The sequence below is a fragment of the Hemicordylus capensis genome, chromosome 5 (assembly GCF_027244095.1).
Source record: "Hemicordylus capensis ecotype Gifberg chromosome 5, rHemCap1.1.pri, whole genome shotgun sequence".
NCBI lineage: Eukaryota > Metazoa > Chordata > Lepidosauria > Squamata > Cordylidae > Hemicordylus > Hemicordylus capensis.
In genome coordinates, this window is record NC_069661.1 from 241329511 (window position 1) to 241346703 (window position 17193).

The following is a 17193-nucleotide window of genomic DNA, read 5'->3' on the forward strand; positions in this document are numbered from 1 at the left end:
CTACTGGCAAGCAGTGGAAATGCAAGAGCAACATTCAAGCAGGGGAGAGAGAGAGAGAGAGAGAGAGAGAGATTGAGAGAGAGGTGGTATGTTTGGTGAGAGAATGGGGGGCTGGCAAGAAGGATGGGCAAACCCCCGCTGCCCCAAATGAGGAGCCTCCATTGCTGCAATGACTGGAAGTGGCTCTTCAAGGTTTCAGGGAAGAGCCTTTTCCAAACCTACCTGGATATGGCAGGGATTAAACCTGGGAACTTCTGTATGCAAAACAGATGCTCTACCACTGGACAACAGACCCATCCCCTAAGGGGAATGTCTTACAGCAGACAGTGATCACATGCAGGCACCCATCCAAATGCAAACCAAGGCAAATCCTGCTTATCAAAGGGGACAAATAGCACCCACAACTAATTGTGTTATGAAGGCAATGCCTAGCAACCTCTTTGTTGCCTGGGCAATCCACCTCTATCAGGATGGAAGCCACCACGTTTTGCACCAGTGAACATTTCTAGACAGTCAAGGGCATCCTTTGTACAATGCTTTAAACTAGCCTAAGAGTCAAATCAACACACAATGCATGATTGCGTCCAGGATCCACAAACTGGAGCAGAGGAAACCACTGCTCTCTAGCCCACATCTCTGACAGATGACAAGCTACATGCCAGGAAACCATAGCAGTTAGGGATATGCCCCAACTACTGTGGCTTGCTAATGGCACGTGGAGAGGGGCAGCAGGTAGCATCTGCTCTCCTTTGTCTTAAAGTGCCCTTGCTAATTTCCTTAAAAGTACTCAAACTGCGGTCCGAGCACATCCCTAACAGCTGTGTCGGTGAAATTTCGGTGAAACACACAAGAATCCAACATTTATTTGAAAAACACACAAAGCAGGCTTCCAGTGTCCATGGGTCCAGATGAAAAGTTACAGCTTAGAGTCTGAAGCACATTTCTCAAGTGGGAAGCAATTCCTACTAAGGAAGATTGATAAGGGACAATATTTCATACTCTCATCCCCTCTGCCTATGCTTGCAGGCCTATTCTCTTTTCTTTGCATTTCCCCCACTAACTGGGTGAAGAAAGAATTTTTAATGTGGCGGCACTCCTGTTTAGGAGAGGGTCAGCAATTGTCCCTATACCACCCAGCATATAGCATCCATCCCAGTCTCACTTGCATTTCTGTTTAAATGGTAAGCCCTTTGGGCAGGGAACCATCTCCGCAATCTTTATGCTGTACAAACCACCTTGATAGCCTCTTTGTTGAAAAGTACACAAGTATTCTAAAATAAATATTTGGAAGAAAATGCCTACTCCCAATTCACTTTTTATGAGCAGTGGACCCAGAAGAGTAAACACTGGCTTGATCATGGAGTAAGAGCCCTTTATATTTGCATGGAAGACCTATGCCTGATATCAGCCCTTAAATGTGTTTTTGGCTTCAGCTGGTTTAAGGCATCAGGTGGCTGACTAAAAAGGGGGGTTTGTTTTATTTGTTCCACATTGCTAGTTCTAGGGGACCTACCTAATTACTACTACAGCAGATTATATGGAAACATGCCTACCTAGAGGAAGTCCCATAAAACCACTTGCTAACTCTCAAGAGATTATCTTTGATTCTATACTATAAACTTCAACTGATCTGACATGATCAACCCTGGAGAATTCTGGAATTCTGAAGCCCCCTGCTAACTGAGCAAAGAGGCCCCTTTTTAAAATGGCGATTCTCTTTAATTAGCAGGGGGAGAGCAACTGGTCCTATCCATCCCCAGCACAGTATCCCTCCAGTGGCTGTTGCTGGTGGTTTGGTTTGGTATGTTGGTTGGTCTCTTTTTCCCTTTTCTTTTCAGATTATGAGCCCTTTGGGGGTGGGGAACCATTTATGTATGTATGTATGTGTATCTGGGTAAGCCGCTTTGGAAACTTTCACTGGAAAGCAGTATATAAATATTTGTTGTATTGTATTGAAGCAAAATCATGACAGCTAAACCCAATTTAACAGGTTCATGTTATGATTCGAATAGCAAATGACACAAGTAGTAATGTATACATTAAGAGGAGAGAGGAGAGTAGAGCTGGTCATGTGGTAGCAAGCATGACTTGTCCCCTTAGCTAAGCAGGGTCCACCCTGGTTGCATATGAATGGGAGACTAGAAGGGTGAGCACTGTAAGATATTCCCCTCAGGGGATGGAGCCGCTCTGGGAAGAGCAGAAGGTTTCAAGTTCCCTCCCTGGCTTCTCCAAGATAGGGCTGAGAGAGATTCCTGCCTGCAACCTTGGAGAAGCCGCTCCAGTCTGTGAAGACAATACTGAGCTAGATAGACCAAGGGTCTATCTAAATAAAGCCTATGCTTGTATTTACTCAAAAGGAACGGGACTCTGAATTTAAGATGGCCCTCTGACTTCTAACATTAAAGAGCTTGGAGAATACCTAGTCCTGGATTCAGGCAACAGATGAAGTGTCTTGTGCTGAGCCTGCCTGTCTAGGCCACGGTGGTCCATTCTGGCAAAGATCTTTCCCCGTCCTACTACCAGAGGTGCTTTGAACAGAGATGGCAGCGAGGTTGCGCCCGGAACCTTCGTCAAGCAAAGCATGTGCGCCAACGTTAAGCGATGGGCCCTCCTCCATTCTGCCTACCCATCTGAATCAAGGCGCTGTGTGTGTCTGGCATTCAACAGTTTAGGAATTAGAGGGATATAATCCTTTGAACGACAGCGCTTTCTGAACATTTCAGTGAAAGGTTCCTGCAATAAATCCTTCCTGAACTGCTGTTTTCACTAATTTCCCTACAGGTGAAAGTTTGAGTCTCTGAGTTCTTTTTTATTTTAAAAGTTCTCCTGCTAGCAGCAATGCAATTGCGCACACACTTTTCTTTTCAATAAAAACCCTGGCCTTGAGTTTTTGGCCCCTTAATAGTAGCCTACATGGTTGACTACCCTTGGCATTAAATTTTCTTAAATTGTATTTTCTGTCAGTATATCATTTTTTTTAAAGCAATAGACCCTATCACAGCAAGCACTGTTCTGTCAGGAGTACATTTTAACAGCATGACACAAGTATTTTTCACTACAGGAGACAAACAATGATATGTATTACATGCAGTAAACATTGCCTTTGGTACACAGGGTTCTCATAGCATTCATCTGTCTAAAAAATCTCATTGCGTCCTGGACGGGGCAGGGGGAACCTTGCCTCATTAATGATTGCCGAAGGCTGGAGCTTTGTAAAGTGTCAACAATGCATTGTCACATTTTTCACAAAACAAGAGCTTGATTGACTATTATGTGAGACTGCAGGAAAACTCAAGCAAGGTGGATTAGGGTATATTTAAAATGCTGGGGAAGGGGAAAAAGAAAAGGAAAATAAATCCTGTATGCCTTCTCACCAATAAGCATACCAAGTAATTCAAGGGGTGGGGGGAAAGAGTGGGGTGGGGAACAGGAATATAAGTCCAATGGATAAAATGTAGAGGAAAATAAGGAGTCCACAATCCGGTTCAGACAGGCCAACAATTCATGGTTCCTTGGAATGCAAGTGAGCAGTCAATCAACATGCTCATCGCTCTCCTTATGCACTTAGCTGGGAGGGAGAAATCCTTGCTAGTTACATTACAGTCCCATATGACGCCGAAACCTAGATGTGGTTTAATGCTGGTTTAAAAACCAGGATATGAAATTTGGATTAGATCCGAATTGCAGACCCTGGTTGCTAACCCTTTGTTAAACCACACTGCTGGGTTGAGGCAACATGTGGAGCTGTGATGCAAGTGCCACACCTCCATCACTGCTGGGTTTGCGAGGCAGGAGAAAGGAGGAGGTATATAGGTGCAGGCTTGGAGCTCCTTAGGCCCACAATACAGCAAACCATGAATCGTGTGAACCAGGCCTATCGCCAAAGGTTCCATCTCCTGTGTTACTTCCAAATGTGCGTCACTGGGAACATGTAGCCGTGTAGTATCCTTTTTGCAAGGTTAAAAATCATGTTAGACAAATTCATGATCATGGCAGGTAGGTCTAATCAATGGCTACTAGCAGCAATGACTAAATGCAACCTCCACCTTCTGAGGAAGCATGCCACTGAATACCAGTTGTTGAGGGGCAACAGAGTAGGAGAGCTATTGCCTTCGTGTGATTTCATGCATCGCTTTTGGGCTTCTTAGAGGCATCTGGTTGACAAGGCAGTGGACTAAATGGCTATGTGGTCTCATCCTATAGAGGACACCACATAACTAGGTTCCTATAGACATCAATACTGGCAGCACTCCAAGGATTAACTTCTGGGCTCCCGCTGTCTGGCCAGGCTACATTGTATGGGAATCACAGTGGGTGGGCGAGTCTTGAATACAGGGAAGACTCCTGATGAATTACACAGCTTTGCTCTCTTTCAGGTGCTGAGTTACCCTCTGCATTCTTTGTTTTCTTTGGGGTGAATGAACTCTCAGCCTGCTCTCTGGAAGCTTCTGGCCTCCCTTGAAATTTCTGGAATGTTATACCATGTCCATAAAATCTGCACACCATCCTTCTCCCTTTCATGCCTCCTTGCTATCAAGATGGCATGAATACAGAATAATATTGGGAGACTACATGCAGTGAACACTACAAGATATTGCCCTTAGGGGATGGGGCCACTCTGGGAAGAGCACCTGCATGCTTGTATGAAGAAGGTTCCAAGTTCCCTCATCTGGCAACTCCAGGTAGGGCTGGGAGAAACTCCTTCCTGAAACCTCGGAGAAGCCGCTGCCAGTCTGTGTAGACAATACTGAGCTAAATGGACCAATGGCGTCTCAGTATAAGGCGGCTTCCTATATTGAGCTAGCCTTGGTCCTGTTCCTCTGTCAGTTTCCAAAGGAAAACCTGTTAACATTGCCATCTCCTTTTTAAGCTACATTCCTTTACCAGTCTGGATGTTGCTGCTATTGCCTCCATCGATGTATACAAGATTCTGGAAAACTAGACCCTACCTTTGTTGTAGGTTGTGGGCATATCCCATTTTCTTCACGGCAGTTCACAGCCAACTAGCCTGCCCTTGAAAAGTGTTATACGAAGTGTTGTACAATATACTGCTTTGCAGATGAAGGGTTGTGAGTGCAATGAAAAATCACTCAAACCACAGACCAGTTTCTGTATCTCAAAGGGCCAAAATTATTCTTGTCTTGTAAGTCTGCCCCTGTCCAAACCTGCCCATGGCTTTGTGATCTGGCGAGATCCTTTCTCCAGGCCTTTTCTGCAGGGTCACCCTGCTTGCAGACTTCTCTCCCTAGATCTGTGCAGCTGGCACCTAAGTTTCCAGCACAAGGGTAATATTACTATTATGAATATTTATATACCGCTCTTCAACCAAAGTTCTCAAAGCGGTTTACATAGAAAAAAATAATACATAAACAAGATGGTCCCCTGTCCCCAAAGGGATCACAAGCTACAAAGAAAACATAAGGCAGATACCAACAACAGCCACTGGAGGGATGTTGTGCTGGGGTTGGATAGGATTGGATAAGATTTGACTGACCAACCTTGGGGTTCCCAGATGATGTTGTCGATGCTTCCCCAATTTAGTTGTTGCTGCTACTTTTAAGGTTTGGGAGTTTTTGCAACGTTCCTCTGCCACTGCATTACTTGTAGTACAGTTTTGCTGCTGCTATTTTTATTCTATTTTATTATTGTTTATTATTATGTTTATTATTTATTCATTATAAGCCATTCTGAGACAGTTTTTGAAAAGGCAGGAAATGTATTAAATAAACGATCAGGGGGGCTATAGAAGAGACTGCAGAATATTAATCTGTGAACATAGTGCAAATTGATGCATATAATCTTGCTGAGCAAGGAGGCACCTTTTATGTGATGGTTCCCTCATATTTAGCTGGGAGAGAGCAGTAGTCTCTCTTCATCCCAGCACAGCATCCTTCTCAGTGGCTTTTGCAGATGTCTTTTTAAAAAACACACACACAGAAACCTTTGTGAACTTTTGTTGAACACAAAATTTGTTTATAGAACATGTTGTTTATCTTTCTATTGGTATTGTACATTTCTCAAATAAGTAAGCTTGGTCAAAACACAAAACAATTGGACATAAAAAGTATGGACAATTCAGTACAGAAGGTTGTCTAGAAGCTTGCCAATGAGCATTTTAGAGATAAGTAACCAATTCTTGATCCTCTTCGAAAATTACACCCATTAGGCAACAGGAAAGAGCAATCTTAGGATTAAGAGATCCCTATACCTCAGCTGAGATTCTATAAGCCCCCTTCCTCCCAATAAAATGCCTCACACCAGGGTTTCGCTTTCCATTAAAAACGTATCTATGATCATTGCAGTTCATAAGAGCCATCACCGTAAAACCTACATGAGGTTATCAATATGCCCATATCTATTAAAATCAAAATAACCCTTTGCCCAAAGCAAAAGCCTCTCTTTCAGTACGTATTCCTCACCTAGTCCTATATCTGGCCACTTTTGCTTCAACTCAGCCAGAAGGCACCTGCACAAAAGTTTGCCCCAAGTTTTCATAGCTTACACTGACATTAGCAAGAAGTCCAGAACATGCATGGAAATCTTTTACTAGGCTATGTGTACTTTGTGCAGAATTTTAACCTTTCAGTTCCCCACCACATACAGAATTCAAATTCCATCTCCTGTGCCAATAATGAAAAAGCAAAGTTTTGCTAGCCATCATCAGGCCCAGAAAACAAAATGAAAGCAGAGACTCTTTGGGAAGCCAAATCCTCAACCTAGAATCACATTCTGTGCTCCTCCTCTATCTACAGGGAACTGGGGGTGGGCACACAGTCTTGCCTTAGCTAAACTCTAACATATATTCTAACATGTATATGGCATGGCCATGCAGTTCATACACAAGGGCCAAGGTCACCAATATTTCCAAAGGACTTGGAAAACCCCATAGACACATTCACCTATTGGCAGCTATATTTTGAAGAGATTGCCAGAGAGTACCAAAATGGGATCCACCATTATTTCTTCCTGTCCTTACAGGACAATCATTTTTATTTAACAGTCCATTAACTTCCTCTTTGACGCTCTTGTATTTATAGTATACAGCTGCATCTTTGGCATCACTTCCTCTCCCTTGTCCCTTGAGCTTCCTTCTGCTCTTATTGTTTGATCTTTTCCTAAAAGAATGAATACCAAGTGGCAACACTAGGAACAGTAAGGAAGTATTCGACAGGGAAGCTTACCCCTATGCTTTCTCCCTGGAAGATGGCTATTGATAGACCTGTTAGCCACTATAAATAAATGGGACTTCCATGTACAGAGTATTCAGTACATGTCTGAAAAACAAAGAATGCAACCTTCACGCCCAACTTGAGAAAGCCAGAACTTTTTACTGGCTACTGCAGGAGACCAAAGGCTGAAGCTGATGGCCCTGCAAAGCAATCCTGATGCTCTTAAGAGGCAAGGCCACATTATCTTGATAGGATTCTAAGATAGTGGTCTTAGCAAGACCCCTCACTCCAACTGCACAGTGCTGCAAGTTGAACAAGACTACTGTCAAGTTTGCAGAGCATAATACAGTATACACTTTCCAGCTCCAAGGTTGACTAAAGGGCGTAAGAACTTGTTAGAAGCAGAAGTGACTCTGCAGTTTACAGTTGACACCAAAAACTTAAAAAAGGGAAATATACTGTATATATACAGTATATTTCAGATTTTCTCCCATAGAGAAACTGAGAATTAAAAACAACAACAAAAACAACACAGAAGCCAAGTAAGTTTCTATAAGATACATGAAATTTATCAAGGGTCATCTGCCCATCCCCACTCTATGGAGGGCCTTCAAAATCCAAGTTTTCAAGCACTGCAGCACCCATTAATTTTCCATCAGAGAATGACATTCTTATTTCTAAATGAATACTCCTACCTAAAGTAGAGAGATCTTTCAAACTAAATATTCTCAACCCATCTGGCCTACAATGAGATCTACAAGGAGGCAAGAAATAGATAGTTCATGCCTTTTTCACAAGCTACAAAGGGACCTGGTGCTAGCACTGCTTATGCCTTGAATTAGCCATTCTAATTGGCAAGAATCCCCACCTCTGGCTTAGTATCACACTTAATAGGAACTAAAACCATTTGACTTTATTCCAAAAGAAATTCAGGTGGATAAGATACTGAGTGTCAAAGAATTAAGAGAACCAGCAGTGCGTGCTCCTGGGGGAAACAAATGTCTTAGAACTTTATAAAGAAGCCCTTTTAAGAGGACTTGAGAGTGGGGACAGACTCCTTTTCATGTACTAAGATAGCAAATCTACCTGTGCCAAAAGGCAGCTTATTTGGCTGAAGTTTTCTTTGACATACCCAACTTCCTGTGGAATCACAAGCTACCAAACTCCAGTAGATTTTGCAAGTAGGTCAGCTCCAGCAGCAAATAAGTTTTTAAAACCGAACAAGCTGCCTGAGTAAATGGAGAAGGAGCTGCCTGCCCAAGCAGCATTTCTTATCCGCCACCATCTTTCCTCAGCCTGCTCACCTGGAGAAACTCCATCTTCTCAGCCACAAAACTCCAAGTGAGCAGATGGTGCCAACATTCTCCTAGTAGCAGCACTGCCGCCGCCACCATCCAGCATCCTTGAAAAGATACCCACGTGCATCTCTCTCAAGACAGGATTCCAAGTAGTCAGGCTAGGTAGCCTGTCCTCCTGTGCCCCCAATTGTGCTCTGCTGCAAACTGAGCAGACCGAGCTTTGTGGTTTGAGGTCACCATCTGGGCTGCAATATCTGCCGGAGCACCCTGCCAGCCAAACCCAGGGTGCAATCCATGCCTGCCACATCTTAACCAGCTTAGTCCTTGGTCTAAAGCAGGGATTCTCAAACTTGGGTCCTCAGGTGTTATTGGACTTCAACTCCCATAATCCCCAGCCTCAGTGGCCTTTGGTTGGGGATTATGGGAGTTGAAGTCCAATAACACCTGAGGACCCAAGTTTGAGAATCACTGGTCTAAAGCAACCTGTTTCCGAACACTGGCCAGGTGCTCGTCTTGAGACTTAGAGCCTCTTCTCATGATCTGTGAGAAGGGCTAGAGGACGATCTGCGGGGAAGGTGAGTTAAACTTACCTTCCCCGCAGATGACCGCAGCGGTGTTGCTGGGCATGCTCCCCGCGCACCCAATTACCCGCGTGCTGAGGCAGCGAGGAGGGTCGGGGGCCAGGATTTGTCATCCCGCCCCCAGAAGTACCGTGATGCACCACGTGAGTGTGCGGTACATTACGGAAATCCCGCCTCCCCTCCCGGGGCTCCTCGCAGTATGCCACGTGATCAAAAAAACGAGGTCAAGGGAGCGCTCGCTACAATACCAGTTGTAGGGAAGTAACAGCAGGAGAGGGAGCATGCCTGCAGCTCTTGCATGTGGGCATTCGAGAGGCATCTGGTGGGCCACTGTGTGAAACAGGATGCTGGACTAGATGGGCCTTGGGCCTGATCCAGCAAGGCTGTTCTTATGAGGCGGTGGGAAGTTGAGAGCACTCCAGCTAAAAAAGGAATTTCTAATATATTTTCACAGCCATCCAAAGATCCTTGTGAGAAGGAGCAGAAGGTGCATGCAAAAATTCTGCATCCCCACCCACCAAACAGATGGTTGGTGCTGAGCTGGGGAGGGCACTTGAAAGTGGGACCAATTTAGAAGGTTTAGCTGTCTCCCCAGTTAGTTTGAAAAAAATCATTGCATGCACCTGCTAAAGGGCTTTTAAATTAAAACCTAAAAAATGACACCTACCTATTCCAATTTTATAGGCTTCTAAGGCAGTGGTGCTCTTAGGTAATTCTGGCGCCCGGACTGCCCCCGCCACAAGCCCCACCCCCATTTAAATTTTGGGGAGCCTCTCCTGCCACGTTTCCATAATTTTAGGCGCCATATTCGCAGCGGTGGCCGCTAGGTCTGCTTGTCCGGCCCACAGCAGCATTTGAGAACTGCGAGGCGCTCCAGCGCGTCTGCACAGTCCGAATCGAGGGTCACAGGCTTAACTGCGCAGCTGTGCCTCGCAGTTCTCAAGCACCGCTGGGCCAGATGGGCAGGCCTAGCGGCTGCTCCACCCACCACTACCACCATTGTGGGGGGGACGACCCGGGGGAGGCCTGCTCAGCCACGCCCCACCCAGACTGTGCACATGGTGCCTGAAATTAGGGAAACGTGTGGTGGTTCGGTGCAGTGGGGCGGGGGTGGGATGGTGGCAGGAGGCCCTCTCTTCCATTCGGAGGCCCGCCTGGAGGCCATGGACCTGGGGCCCAGGGGTAAGACTGCCTCTGTCCTTAGGAGTGCTCAGACCTAGTTTATGCCATTCTACAAGGCTATTGCAGATCAGAATTCCGACTGTCTGCCTGAGGCCTGGTTTTCCCTCTCAGCTTTTTACCATAGAGATACGGAAAAATGTTCAGAAGTTTGAGATTGCTGTGATTAACTTACAAGATTTTTAGGTGCAGCGGGACATTTCCTATCTGTGTCCTGCATTTCAGGGGGGCTTTACCTAGGTTCACTTTTAAAACGAATGCTGGTACAATCATTCACACAAAAACATGCATGTGTGTGTATAAACATCTGAACACTGGCACAGCAATGTCTGAACAGGGCTTCTGTCTCTTTCAGAAGACAGTCTGCTTCTTCCCCTTAGCTGAGTGAGTGTCAGTTCCCCGAGCTCCTATGGCTCTCCTTCAAAAGACTCAAGATCCCTAAAGATAAGGAGGCCGTCCCTTACAAATGGGAGGAGAGCTGGGCTTCTGGTAGCATGCATGAACTGTCCCCTTTGCATGGTAGCATGCATGAATTGTCCCCTTTCCACCCTGGTTTGCATTTGAATGGGAGAATGTGAACACAGTAAGTTATTCCCCTTAGGTGATGGGGCCGGAGCACCTGCCTGCTTGCATGCAGAAGGTTCCAAGTTCCCTCCCTGGCATCTCCAGATAGGTCTGAGAGAGACTCCTGCCTGCAACTTTGGAGCAGTCACTGCCAGTCTGTGTAGACAATACTGAGCTAGAAAGACCAATGGTATATGGCAGCTTCCTAAGTTCCTAAATTACCTCCTATTGACAAGATACTTAACCAACAGTCTACCTAGCAAAAAGGATGGATCATCCAATAGCCCATAACAGAGTAAATTTGTGTACACTCAGGTAGGAGCAGCAATCGTTATTCTGTCCTGGAACAACCAACCATGATTTCGCCCTGTGCAAGGCCTGTGCAGCAGCTGTAACATCCAATCCAGAAGCCACACTATTGAGGATTGTGGAATGTCCCTGCATCTTCTGCCCTCAGACTTGCATGACGACATCCCACATGATCTTCCTCAACAATGTTTTGTTACTGGGTCACACAGTACTGATGCTGCCACAGGACCCTGTCAAGCAGAAGCATTCCCCCCTCCACGACCCAACAGCAACAAGACTGCAATGATATAGACAGAAGTTAACCTGAACTGCACAAAATGTCCTTGCTATGATTGAAGCTCTTCATCCTTCTTGGCATTTTGGACAGGGTGCAAAGTCTGTTTGCATTTTTGCTCTAACTAAACAAGAGTCTTTTCATCATTTTAAATGTGTTATTGGCATTTTTAAAAATGCAAGTTACTCTGGAAAGGCAGAATACAAATGTCTACAGCAACTGCCTTTAAGTTACATGATGTTTTGTAAAAGAAAGAACAGGGAGACCTCAAGCTATTTGCTGGTTAGTGGAGCCAGCAATTTCAAGTTCTTCCTTGTACATGGAACATTTTACTTCACAGAAGCATAGAGACAGAATCTCATGCAGTAAATAAGTACGTCCAACAGCACCAACTCAGCACCATTCCTGTTAAAGCAAACAACTGTTCCATTGGCATTCAAGAGATCACCTCTTAGGAGGAGACATTCAAAATCATGGCTACATCTGTCATTTTCAACTGCACTAACTTCCAAGCAAGTAGGCTCATAAATATAGCCTTGATCCCAGTATATGGCCCGAGGGCACATGATACAGTCACCACTCTGAAGATAAGCAAATCTAGATTTGGTTGGTGCCTGGATGGGGGATAGCAAGAGGGCTCCATTTATTTATTTGTTAAATTTGTATACCGCCTTTCATTAAAACAATCTCAAGGCTCCTCAAGTTCCATGATGGAATCAATGTGAGATATATAGGAGATAAATATGAATAATCCTGGGAGTTGACTGCACTGTACAAACACTATGCGTTCTTGAAGCAACCAGTCAGTCACGGCATGTTTCCAGTGGTGTTGCTGGTGTCTTAGATTGTGAGCTCTTTGGAGACAGGGAACCATCTTATTTTAGTTGGCTAAGGAGAACTCTAGAAGATTTGCAAGAACCTCTAGTAGCGCAAGATGAAGTTAGATCAGCACTTCGGTCATTACCAAGTTGGAAGGCTACAGGAATTGATGGAATAGATACAGAAATACCACAGGCAACAGAAGAAGAATCAGTCAAGGCTCTAACCAAACTATGTCAGCAAATTTGGAGAACGCAATGGCCAGCAGATTGGAAGAGGTCAGTCTACATACCCATACCAAAGAAAGGAGATTTAACAGATTGTGAAAACCATCGCACAATATCCTTAATTTCATATGCTAAGAAAATAATGCTCAGGATCATCCAACGCAGATTAGAGTCCTATGTGGAAAGGGAAATGCCGAATGTTCAAGCTGGTTTCAGAAAAGGCCGAGGAACAAGATACATCATTGCTGATGCACTCTGGATAACTGAGAAAGCCAAAGAATACAAAAAAGAAGTCAATATGTACTTCATTGACTACAGAAAAGCCTTTGATTGCATTGACCATGTCAAGTTTGGAATATCCTTGGGTACAGGGTTCTGTTGTTTCAGAGGTATTCTGAGTGTGGATTCTATGACAGCTAATGAGATTTTCAATGAAACCCCATGAATCCACTCTAATTTGCTATCATAGAATCCACACTCAGAATACCTCTGAAACAACAGAACCCTGTACCCCATGGGTTAGAAACCCATGGGGGTGGTTGGCACACTATGTGCACTACACTACCACTCGCTCTGGGCCACCCCAGCACCCCCCAAGTGCAGTTATGGGGCTGCTGAAAGCTCCATGTATACCCTATGAGGAAAAACCTTAAAGACGCGTAAACTTTAACAATTCCCCAAAAATCAGCCCTCTGCCCAAATCCTTTGAAAAAATTCAGGTAGCTTCCTTGACCCTACCTAGCACTACGACCAACCCCACACTGCTCTAGGTCACCCCTTTGCCCCCCGCGTGAAGCTATACATTTGCTGACACCTCAAATCTTCTCTATGGGGAAAAACCTTAAAGACGCGTAAACTTCAACAATTCCACAAAAATCAGCCCTCTGCCCAATCACTGTGAAATTGGGGTGGTAGCCTCCACCCATTAGGCACTACCACCCCACCCCACTCTTTTTGCCCAGATCCCACGCTATGCCCCCGAACCGCCCCAAAGACACTAAAACTTCCAAAATTCCCCCAAAATCAGCCCTTTGCCCAATTCCCCTGAAATTTGGGTGGTAGCCTCCATCCATTAGGCACTACCACCCCACCCCACTATTTTGCCCCTGGGACCCGAAATTCGAGCTGACGTCACATCAGACCTTTTTGCATTCAAATCAATGGAGGCAAAAAGGCGGGAAATTCAAAGAGACGTCATCCTGAATCACCCGAATTTTGGGGGCACGAATCAGGGGTGATTCGGCTCGGCCCCGAAAAATATTGGGGGACATCGGGGGTGATTCGGTTCAGACCCAAATCACCCGAAATTGCTCGTTTCGGGCACAGATCAATCTGTGCCTGAAATTTTTTGCACATCCCTAGTCAACAACATCTGGGAATCCCTGTTACCTGGAACATTGCCACTGATAGACCCTAAAGGCCAAGTTGAAGACAGATCATCCTGGATAGAATCTATCTATGTGGTCGCTAAGAGTCGACACCGACTTGATGGCACTTAATCAATCAAGGAGAACTTAAGTGTTATATTAGCTGGATAACCAGAGTAACAATGTGGGAAGTTACTAACCAGAGTGCTAAGTGACTGAAGAAGGGTGGAATGAAGTTCAAAGCTGCATATTCTTTTGTATTTGGATTTCTAGGGCTTAAAAAAAATAAACCTCATTTGTGTGTACCAACTGACTACTAAAATCCTTCATCAGCAATTTAACCATTTCTGCAATTTAATCATTTCAGTTTTTTTAAAATCCATCTTAAAAGACCCCCCCCCCCACAATTTGTAGCCCCTTTCCTCTTCAAGTGACAAAGTTACTTTTACATCATAGCTTAACATATTTGGGGGCCTGCCCCCCCCCCCAAGCCAAGAATCTAACTCACTAAATAAGCACTTCTGCTATGCAGCATTTCTTCAGCTCAGATCCTCTGCAACCAATGATTTACCTGACTGGTTAAAACAATAAAAGATTACTGACATTTCATATGGCATCACTTGCTTTAAGGCACAAACTTCATCTAATGCTCTTTAAGTGAACATCCCTATTTACAGATGTAAAAGCTTTCCCTACAACTCTCATTTGACAATCAAGGACAAGATGGCTCTGTTCAGTCATGTTTTGTGTATTAATCTGCTGCGCTTATTGGTCATGACTTTTCCCTCTACGGTTTTACTCCCCTCAACACCTACTTTTCTATACAGCTTTGCTAAACACATTAAAGAAAAATGTGCAGGCTAAGCAGTGAAAGAAGCTACAATAGTTAAAACTTCTGCCTGCATTTAATCTTAATCTCAGTGATGTACTCTAGAACAGAACACACTTTCCTCCACCCCAAAGAGTCAGGTGTACCATGAAGACTTTCACCTTGAAAGATGCAAAAACAGAACCGTTTAAAAGGATGTCATCTTGCCGCTCTAGAAGCATTAAATCCATCTGTTTCTATGTCTCTCTCCTGACTTGGAGACGGTGAAAGAAATCCAGAAACAAAAAGAGCGACCGAATGATTTGCAATTTAATTAAGCAAAGAACAACTAAATATCACACAACTGTCAAGTTGCATGCCAACACGTAGCTTTATTTAAGTCTGGCTTCCTTGGGTCAGCCACTTGGATTAAAAAAAAAAACACCAGTTTTTAACTTGAATTACGAATATTTTATACCACTTTTCAACACGAGTTCTCAAAGCAGTTACATAGAAAAATAAATAAGACAATTCCCTGACTCAAAAGGCACTCACAATCTAAAAAGAAACCCAAAGACATTCACACATTCAAAAACTGTGTCCTACCCAGGTTTGGGAGCTGTGTATGCTCTCAATTTTCGGTTGTGTGGAAGCAAAATAAGAGGGAAAGGGGTGGGGGGCCCAAGGTAACTCCTCAAGAAGCACCCAGTGGATGCTTGCTGGGGGTTATCTTGGCCCCTCACACCCTAAATTTGGGGGTTCCACACTTAAAAACTAGACTGAGAGCCAGCTTGGAGGTAGGGATGTGCACGGAACCACAGAAGCGTGGTCTGGCACTGGGGGGAGTCTCTCTTTAAGGGGGGGTTTAGTACTTACCCCCCCACCCGCCGCTCTTCCCCCTCCGGCGCTGGTGCTTTTAAAAATCTTCTTGGGGCAGCAGAGTTCCTCCCTGCCGCCCCTGCCCCCGTCGTCGTCTTTCTAAGCCTGAAACGGAGAAGAGCTAGCGGCGTCTTCTGAGCATGCAAGCCCCCTCTTCCCTTCAGCAACGTAACCAAGCATGACCGGCTGAACACTTTTAATATCATTTCATTCATTGTATCATGTCCAACTGGGTGCAATCATTCTTGCAATTGAGCTATGGGGGTGTAGGAGTGAGAAATAGCCCTGAAGCAACAACAGCCAGGGGAAACAATGACAAACAAGACTAACAAAGGGGGAAAAAAGATCTTCCTTACAAGGTGTGATTTCTCAACAGAATTTCTACAGCACCAGGATTACAAGTTTCTGCCCCCGCGAAATCAGAACTGTTCTGGATAATATTCAGGGTAGCTCTAACTAGGATTCCCAAACATTCGTAAATAATGGTAGGATCAGATGATTCACTGTTATTTTCAGAGATCCTTACACCAAAGGGCTGTCAACTGACCAGGGGCATCCCCGCCACAGCCTGGTCGCCATCGACTCCTCCTTCTCCTTCGCTTTACGCTTTTTTGCTCTAGGCTCCACCTTCAGACCCACCTGAAAGCACTAAACTCGGAACCCCAGATTCCCATTGGGCTCCAATCCTAGAATTTAGAATTTCCAATGTCAAGAGTTGAGAACCCGATGCACTGACTTAAGAGTATAGCGAAAAAATAATATTTGCTTTGCTTAAGAGAAGAAGCAGAAAGCCTGCCAGAACACTTTGCAGCAATTCAATTTGTTTTAAGCTAGAAGAATTTGCTGTTAACTGTTAAATGCATAACGTGTTATAACTCAATTCAATATGCCTAAGTGGGATTAAGTGAATTGGTTTAGTTCTACAGTATTCTATATAACTCTTCTTTTAAGAAGTTACCAACTTCAGTATACACCAAAGAAGAATCCCATATGAGACAAAGAATCTGTCTCATATGAGACAGATTCTCTTGCTGTTGTTCAGATAATCCAGAACCTTAGAACTGATAGAAATGAAAAAAGTACTGCAGCATCAGAACACTGTCAGGTTCTACAGAAATCATCATTATTGAACCTAAATATATAGGATGACATTATTATGGGTTTAATGAACTATTGCAACCCACAGGTCTTGAATCACAATTTCAGATTTTTATATTTATATTATACACACATGCACTCACTCTCCCCTGGCTTCAGTATCAAGACAACAAGTAGGCAGCACTCAATTTGAAGAGGTCTCCCCACCTAACAACAACTGTGGGTCTCATTAATCCAGTGCCCCTTCCTGAACAGTATCTTTTGTGACACTCCCAAACTCATCCTTTTTTTTTTTGAAGTGAAGTGTGCCATGGTCCTTATGAATTGTAGCCTGCTTCTCAGTATGGCACACATGAGCCTGCAGTTCAGAGTCAACAAAGCAACAGTGCCCACAGACACCAAAAGGACAGAAGATAGGAACACAGGAAGCTACCTCATACTAAATCAGACCATTAATTCATCTATCTCAGCATTGTCTACACAGACTGGCAGCAGCTTCTCCACGGTTGCGGGCAGGAATTAGGGATGTGCACGGAACCGGTTCGGAGGCCCTTTATGGGCCTCCGAACAGTGACCGGTTCCATCGGTTTGAAGGCAGAGGGGTCTGCTTTAAGGACGGGG

At 44.5% G+C, this 17193-nt stretch overlaps 1 protein-coding gene across 6 annotated transcripts in view; it reads right to left on the reverse strand.

Annotated features, from left to right (window-relative positions):
* The window catches only part of LMO3 (LIM domain only 3), a 107278-nt gene that overhangs the window by 49527 nt on the left and 40558 nt on the right, over positions 1–17193 (reverse strand). Inside the window, exon 1 of one of the 6 annotated variants that reach the window (XM_053252097.1) lies at positions 15472–15718. The exons of the other annotated variants lie outside the window; for them this stretch is intronic. Coding sequence (XP_053108072.1) covers positions 15472–15689 — 218 coding nt within the window. The 5' untranslated portion in view covers positions 15690–15718. Of the gene's footprint in view, positions 1–15471; positions 15719–17193 lie in introns of those variants that run through there. 6 annotated transcript variants of the gene reach the window in all.